Below are 8,742 nucleotides of genomic sequence, written 5' to 3' on the forward strand. Positions count from 1 at the left end.
TTACTTTTGCATAGCATAACATGCATAGACTTTTTTTTATTTTCAACAAATAAATGCCCTGATATTATATATTATACAGGGACACATCACGAATGCTGTGTCTATGCATCCGAGTTTTTTTTTTTAAATTGGAGACAGGTCATACACGAATCTGCGATTCCATGTCACAAAATGAAGGAACTAAGCAAAAGATTGTTGTCTAGTTTTAGCGAATCGTTCATGTGTGCGCTGCGCATGTTTATGACAATCTCCCAGTGTTTTTTTCCCATTTTGTTTTCATGTTATAGTATTGTGGATAGTGTTTTTTAATTAGTCTTATTTACTGTATCAAACTATAAGCCAACACTTGTCTTTACGGTAGCATGTGGCAAGATACACACACATTACACACTGACAAAAACATCTCCTCTGCAACTGATCAACATTCGATTCGACGCAGGGACTTCTGAGGGTTCTGGAACGCACCCCGAGGGGGCGGTATCCTCTTCACTCATTGGTCCATTTATTACTTGTACCATCGAAATGGCCATCGGTCATTGGTCAGTCTGTCTCCAGGATTCTAGCTGGGATTCCGGATGTGTTAATTCAGTGGGTGCAAATGCGATTTGTTTTTCTAGCTGTGTTGACAAGACAGTTTCCAGACGTAAGTTGATCGTACGTTGGACAATATCGTATAAACAAGTTGTTGCTTTCCTGTGATTAGCTGGCTAAAAAACCTGGGCGCAAATGGATCTTTGCTGGTTAGATTAGCTAAGCCAGTTAGCTAGATAGACACCGGTGTCTCCCAATGCAACTGAACTGAGAGTCTCTGGTCCAAAGTAATCAGCCCTTTCTCGCTTCATCAGGCCAGCCAGGTTTCTAGTTAGCTAATATGTTCAACATCGTGACGCTATGGATCATTTGGGGTCTAAATGGATCATTTAGGGTCTAAATTAGGGGTCTAAATGGATCATTTAGGGTCTAAATTAGGGGTCTAAATGGATCATTTGGGGTCTAAATTAGATCAATGACAGGCTGATTAGGTTGTGTCACACTTCCGTGGGTTGATACAGACACGAGATCAGCTCCTGTGGGACTGAAGTTCCTTACTGGCTGAACAACATCCAGCTGGCTTGGCAGTAACTCTTGACCTACCTAGCCAGTCTGATTTGGTCGGCTTAGATGTCTGTGCATGCATCTTTTAATAGTTCAGTTGCTTGCTTAACTGCTTAGCTGTGTCTCTATCTTCTGAGGCTGATGCATTGTATCTTATCAAAATGAATGACTTGACTGATATGCCTTGATCTCATCATAGTTCATTTTCTGTGTCTCTACCAGCATCTGGGATGTTAACATGGAGAGAGACAATCAAGAAAAAGGAGGAGAGGCAGAGGGGTTGAAGAGCTGTGATCATTCATCTGTGAATTGCCCCGAGTCAACTGGTAATGAATGTCTCTTTGTTGTGGTTGCATCTGAATATGAAAAATGCAGTTATCAAACTGATCCTCAGAATCAGGAGGTAACACACGCAGGGGGGAGGTCGAAATCTCAAGACAGGCTCGCTGTAATGCATGGAATGGAATCAGGAATGGTGTCAAACACACTGTTTAATACCATTCCACGCATTACAATGAGCCTGTCCGATGATTTCAGCATCCACAGGACCACACCCATGTGTTGCACAATTGAGGCCACAGAAAATCAACTCATTTTCAATGAATTATGACTTAGTTTGTTGTTGTTATTTCATTTGCAAACAATTTGTATACTTGTGATTGTGCTTGTGAAGGTCCAAAATTACAAGCTGCTTTTATTATCTAGAATATGAGGGAAACAATGATAGTTATCTGATCGGTAGTGAGTGATTTGTGATTCTTACTAAGTTGAGTGTTCTCAGATCTCTTCCCGCGCCCTGCTGAGCTCACCCCGGCTCATGCTTTGGACAATCACACGGTTCCAGAACCAGCTGGGCCAGTAGAAGGAGATGACAGTACCGGTCTGAACACCGAGGGGCCTACTGCGTGTGTGAGCTCGGAAGAACCTACTAGGTGTGCGAGTACAGAGGCGCCTACACTGCCGACAGCTATCCCAGATGAGGAGGAGACTCTGGCACCAGAACCGGCCCCGAACCACGTACCAGAACCAGACGAAACGGACGCCTCCGGTGCGCTGGAATGTCAGAACAGCGATTGTGCTCCGCCAGAGGACGTCCCGGCGGAGGAGGAGGGGGGGGCCGTGACCGAAAACGGCCAGGACGACTCGGGCGAGTTCGTGGTCACCGTGCTGGCCCGAGGTAAACTGGAGGAGCAAGGCGTGGGCGTGAAGGGGAGGTCCTCGCCGCTGTCCGAGACGGGGACCCCGGAGTGTTGTCCCCCGTCCCACCGCGACGAGGACGTGACGTCGGAGGGCTGGCGGCAGCACAGGAAGCACGTGTTTGTGCTGAGCGAGGCGGGGAAGCCCATCTACTCCCGCTACGGCAGCGAGGAGGCCCTCTCCTCCACCATGGGGGTCATGATGGCGCTGGTCTCCTTCGTCCAGAGCGGAGACAACATCATCCGCTCCATTTACTCAGGTGAGAACCTGTTGTCGACACAGGGGGAGGCTGGGGGAGGCGGAAATCAGAGGACAGGCTCATTTATAACCCACGGAAAAGGAATGAGGATTTTAGTTTAGGTCGTTTGATTACCAGCCTGTCCTGTGATTTCGACCTCCACTAGCCTCCCCTGCTGTCGACCCTGCCAATCTAGACTTTCCTCTCGATATTATCATTTAGAAATCGTGTTTCGTACGGCAGTTAAGTCTGGGCTGAACCGTCAGTTATGGTATTCTATTAAACTGACATTATGACATGTCTATTAATTATGACGTTATTATTTTCTTTCTTTCCCCTTTCACAGCGATAAAAGCCTAACATATTCTCTTCCCTGGCTCTCCCCCTTCCCCCCCACCTCCCCCCTCCAGATGAGCACACGGTGGTGTTCCAGCAGCAGGGTCCCCTGGTGCTGGTCTCCGTCTCCAGCAGTCGCCAGTCGGAGGAGCAGCTGCGCGCGGAGCTCCTCTACGTCTACTACCAGATCGTCAGCATGCTCACCCAGGCCAGCATCGCGCGCATCTTCGAGACCAAGAAGAACTACGACCTGCGGCGGCTGCTGGCCGGCTCGGAGAAGATCCTGGACGGCCTCCTGGACCTGGTGGACTCGGACCCCAGCTTCCTCCTGGCCGCCGTCCACTGCCTGCCCCTGGCCGCCTCCCTCCGGGACAACCTCAGCCAGATCCTGCAGAAGGCCATCACGCCCAACCTGGTGTTCTCCATCCTCATCGCCAAGAACCAGCTGCTCACCATCGTCCAGGAGAAGACGGTGATCGAGGACACGCGTCTGGAGCCGGCCGACGTCCACCTCCTGCTCAACCTCATCGGCGCCTCGTCCGCCTTCCAGGCCGGGGAGATCTGGACTCCCATCTGCCTGCCTCTCTTCAACCCCGACTGTTACTTCTACGCCTACATCTCCTACCTGGACCCGCCCGAGTGCACCGTGTGCCTGCTGCTGCTCTCCACGGACAAGGAGGCCTTTTACGCCGTGGCCGAGTGCAAGAGGAGGATAGAGGAGGCCATGGTGGCCCAGAACTCACTGAGCCTCATAGCGAAGGCGCAGTCGTACAGCGTGAGTCAGGTGGGGGTCTCGGACCTCAGACACTTCATGTACAAGCCCTTCGACGTGCCGGACAATCACCGGCAGCTGACTCAGTTCACCAGGTGTGTGTCCCTCCTTTCTATTGGTCGTAATCCTTCAGATCTAGCGAGATGAGTGTGAACCTCTCTGAACTTCTCTGGTGAAAAAACGGTTTCTTTGATACTCCCTCTGTTTAATATGCTCAGACGAAAGATCCTAGACACAGATATTAGGCTGCTTATTAGGCGTCCTCTACGTGTTTGTAATGTAAAAAAGAAAGAGACATTGGACTGTTTTGCTTTGGATTTATTTTCGCTAACATCTGTATACAGGCTGTTTCATTTGACTCCTTTATTATTTAGCTAGTAGCTGTAAGGCCTCGTGTCATTGAATGGTGGACAAATGGACAGAATCTTCAGACTTTTATTACATCCCAATGTACGAGTACACAAGTCAAACTCTTTGGCTCCTCAACATTAACATTGCAGCATCAAGATATAAGGTCGCAATAATAAAGTCAAGTAATAATAAGGAATATAGTAAATAATAATAAGTAATAACAAAGTAATAAAGTGATCAAGTGATAGTAGTACCAGTCATACTACAGTGGATTCATCAGTGCAAAAATACTGTGCAAAATACAATACAATCAATGCCAGTAGTCATATAATATATTGATTATTGTAGTGTGCCGGGTTGGTTTGGGGCAATAGTCTTTTATTTCTTTACCAGTGTATTTCTCCAGGAGCCTGATTGAAAATAAGAAATAACTGTTTGTTATCCTGACCTGTGTAATGGAACTACAGTACCTTATTCAACACAATGATTACACCTTCTATCTTAAGTTTAAGGTAAAAAGGGACTTTGGACTGTAATTGCTCGTTATCCATGAAACAAACCAGATTGATCTCATTGTCTTTTTAAGCAAACATTGTCAACTGATTCCAATTATCACTCATTCGTTTTGATTGGAAGCGTTTGGTGTCTTATTACGGGAGTTTTCCCAGTGAGCACAATGAGCACAATCTAATAATCCGGTAGGCCTCCATCAAACAGACCAGCAGCCTAACATCTGTGTCTGACCAGATTTACAGAGGGAGAATCAGACAAACACCGTTGCATGGAGTATTTTTGTCCCACAAGTTCAGAGAGATTTGATGATTTCACTGACTATGGTCTATAAGGACTGCTGATATTCCTACACTGATAAAGTCTAATATACGGTAGTGTAATTGACAGTTCTTCTGAATGGTAGAATGGTAAATGGTGTTCTCTGATTTGAAAGGGCGCCTTTGTCCCCATGTGACTGTAGGCCTGTAGGCCTAATGCTGTTCATGTCTATGTGCAGGGAAAACATACACACACACACAGGCCATCTTCTACACAGCACTGTAGGATACAGGACCTACAAACAATTTGACATCATATCTGAGTTCTTGATCTCACTACATTTCCTGTAAATGTGATGTGATTTCTAGATTCTTCCTTCTTGATCTTCGTCTAGCGTTATGACTCCCAATGGCCCCTGACCCTAGCATAGATACATATTTCCTGACCCTAGCATAGATACATATTTCCTGACCCTAGCATAGATACATATTTCCTGACCCTAGCAGATACATATTTCCTGCTATGACGGATAGATAGATGATTAATTTACTTAGTCAAATGTAATTTGTTGTAAGTCGCTTTGGATAAAGGAGTCTGCTAAATGCCAAACATGTCAATGTTTGTTTCTCCCAGCCCAGAGATGGAGGCCCCTTACAGCACGGAGGAGGAGAGGATGCGTCTGCTGGACCTCTACAGGTACATGCACAGCCGCATCCACAGCTCCTCACGGCCCCTGAAGCTCATCTACCACGTGGCCGAGAGGGAGACCCTGCTGGCCTGGGTATGTGGCTGTCTGTGGGGGGGTATAAGGTACCCTGTGGGGGGGTATAAGGTACCCTGTGGGGGGTATAATGCACGGCCTCTCACTGGCGTTACTCAAGAGAGGAAGGAGGAAAGGGAGAGAGGGGCACTGTTAACATTTTGCAACGAGTAACGGTAACCGCGGCTACGCTATTCGGCTGGCAAACGTCTTGTTCCATTCCTTGATGTGTGTGTATAGATAGATAGATGTTTTTATTTAGTCAGGACAGTGCACATTAATGAACTGTCACTTTGGATGGTGACAGTAGAAAAGAAAGTGCACAGGTTAAAAGTGCGAAATAAGACAGAAGATAAGGTAGTGCGATGGTACTGAGGGAGAGGTAGCTGGACAGCCTGTAGTGCAACAAGGGGATGCCCAGAGAGAGTCATGGGTGGTTATGGTTATATATAATATGTGATATATATATGTTAGAGGTGGGACCGTTTTCCGTTTATATTTTTGTTCAGTGTATATATATAGTACCAGTCAAAAGTATGGTCACACTTCCCCATTCAATTTGAATGAATTGCTACACTGTCTACTGGAAAGCATTCCAAGCACTCCATTCATTTAAACTAATGTTTCTTCTCAACCCACGGTTGAAACAAATTGATATGTCACGTTATTTAGAAAGGAGATTTATTAAAAGAATGAGGTTCTTGTCAAACAGTTTCTTCTGTTGCAGGACTATTTTCTGTGCATTTCTCATTCACTATCTTTGGCCTCTTTGGAGAACCATGTCTCCTTGTATACCACAATGCACGCCGTTAGCAGTGTTAGCCCAAAGGTTAAAGGTCACCCACTTTGGTGTTACTGAGTACAGGCGGCGCTAAGCAGCTCTCTTTCTCTCTCTCTCTCTCCCTCTCTCTCCCTCTTCCTCCCTCAGTCTCTCGCTCTCCCCCTTCCACTTTCTCTCTCTCACTCTCTCAGGATGTGTTAATCCTGCTCACATTGACATGCAGTGATTTAGCTGGTTTCCATACTTGGGTTAAGCCTGTGTGTGTGTGTCTGTGTGTCTGTGTGTCTGTGTGTGTCTGTGTGTGTCTGTGTGTGTCTGTGTCTGTGTGTGTGTGTGTGTGTGTGTGTGTGTGTGTGTGTGTGTGTGTGTGTGTGTGTGTGTGTGTGTGTGTGTGTGTGTGTGTGTGATGCTGACTGCCCCTTACGTTGAAAGACGTAAAACCCAAATGTATTTACTACACTTATGGCATTATATAAAATAATTAATTATATTAATATATATATTAATTAATATATTAATAAAGTCCATTCATTCATTCATTCATTCATTATACAATTATCTGCTGAAAACAGCAGTAGGCCTGATGACAGTCATAATTGATTATTGAAACCATCTCATAAAAAGCAGTTAGATTGACTTGCTAATTCAACTAATGCCTGACGTGTCTGTCCTCTTCCCTCTGCAGGTGACCAGTAAGTTTGAGTTGTACACCTGCTTCAGCCCCCTGGTGACCAAGGCCAGCGCCATCAACGCCATAACCAAGCTTCTACGGTGGATTAAGAAGGAAGAGGACCGCCTCTTTATCCGATACCCCCCTAAGTATTCAACCACCCCCAACCCCAGCAAGAGCTCCCGAGGGAAAGGCTCCGACCAGACGGACTCAACCGATAATGGCTTCCTGTCCCTGCTATAGACTTCCTGTCCGCTATACTGGACACCAGTATCTCTGTACTATACTGGACACCAGTGTCTCTGGCGAAGGGAGTCTGGTGGAGGTAGAAATCGGAGGACGGGCTCATTGTAAATCCATGGAATGTGGAATGGTATGGAATGTGATGTACAGTACGGAATGTGATGTACAGTATGGAATGTGATGTACAGTATGGAATGTGATGTACAGTACGGAATGTGATGTACAGTATGGAATGAGCAGTAGTATCAAAACCCGTGTGATACCGTTCCTCATTCCATCCCATGCATTAGAATGAGCCCGTCCTCCGATGTCTACCTCCACCAGCCTCCTGCGTGCTTAGTCCAATCCCACTCTGTCAACAATAGTGAATGCACTGGCTACAAAGAGGTCTTTGGCTCTAGCCAATCCTTGCGTCTTGTCGGACAATATTGAACTTTGAACTACTGGACTCAAAAAAGTTTTGTTTTACACTATTTAAGGAGGATTTGCCTCTTCTTTCACCTTTATGGAAACAAGTACAGTATTACGTCTTCTTTACCTTGATGAAAACAAAAGCACGTCATTGAAATCAATGCTTTTAGATGACAGTGACCTATGTTGATCAGGGAATCTGCAATGTAAAAATGAGTACATTTTAAATTGGCTTGTGGTTAGAATTATTGAATATCAATGCGACTCTATATAATTTAATTGGTTTTTATATTGTTTTACTATATAATGAAGGTGATCACTTTTCTCTCACCTAAACAGTGAATGTACCACTTTGAAGAATTGTTACCTGTTGTTACAACTAGGCGTATTACAGTTAAAGCTTTCACTCTGACTGTAGTATTGTACTGTACATGAGAAAAACAACTAACTACACTACCTAAAACTCTTGTGCTTGTTTTGGAAATAGGACCCCTTTACCTCTAACGCAGTGGTTCTCAAACCTCTCCTCAGGGACCACCAGCCGTTCCACATATTTGATCTGTTCCACCGCCAGCACACCTGATTCAACTAATCAAGTACCAATCATAATTGCTTTGCTCTTGATTAGTTGAATCAGGTGTGCTGGTGGTGGAACAGATCAAATATGTGGAGCGGCTGGGGGTCCCCGAGGAGAGGTTTGAGAACCACTGCTCTAACGCTTGAGTGTGAGGAGAAAAATTAAACCTGCATTTCCTTGTCCTCTTCTAGGTAATTTTAAATGCCTATTCGTCATTGTTAATCATTCACTGGCACCATCACACAAGATGTTAAACGGCTGATTTAAATAGGAAACTGCTTCAAATGTGTAGTTGTTATCGATAAGTGACAGGAAATGTGAACAGGTAAAATGGTGTACTTTGAAATTGCATTTTCATCCTCCTGACAAACTGGAATGGAAAGGACTTGACTACAGTACCTCTCGTATGCATCCTAGTCTTCGAAGGTCTTATGACTTTTCTACAGTACGTATGTGTCTTCAGTTCATAAAACTGTTCCGACTGTTTTTTTGACCTGCATGCACTATAATCATCTCTGCAGAACACATTGTAAATAGTAA

At 45.3% G+C, this 8,742-nt stretch overlaps 1 protein-coding gene across 1 annotated transcript; it reads left to right on the forward strand.

Annotated features, from left to right (window-relative positions):
• The first annotated feature begins 579 nt into the window (after positions 1-579).
• mon1bb (MON1 secretory trafficking family member Bb) lies at positions 580-7,270 on the forward strand. Its single transcript, XM_080545952.1, has 6 exons — positions 580-643; positions 1,318-1,421; positions 1,877-2,551; positions 2,941-3,733; positions 5,394-5,541; positions 6,987-7,270. The coding sequence occupies exons 2-6, from the start codon at positions 1,334-1,336 to the stop codon at positions 7,212-7,214; spliced, it is 1,932 nt and encodes a 643-aa protein (XP_080402078.1). The 5' UTR covers positions 580-643; positions 1,318-1,333; the 3' UTR covers positions 7,215-7,270.
• Positions 7,271-8,742: the final 1,472 nt, after the last annotated feature.

The sequence above is a fragment of the Nansenia antarctica genome (genome assembly GCF_963989245.1).
Source record: "Nansenia antarctica genome assembly, chromosome: 15".
Lineage (NCBI taxonomy): Eukaryota > Metazoa > Chordata > Actinopteri > Argentiniformes > Microstomatidae > Nansenia > Nansenia antarctica.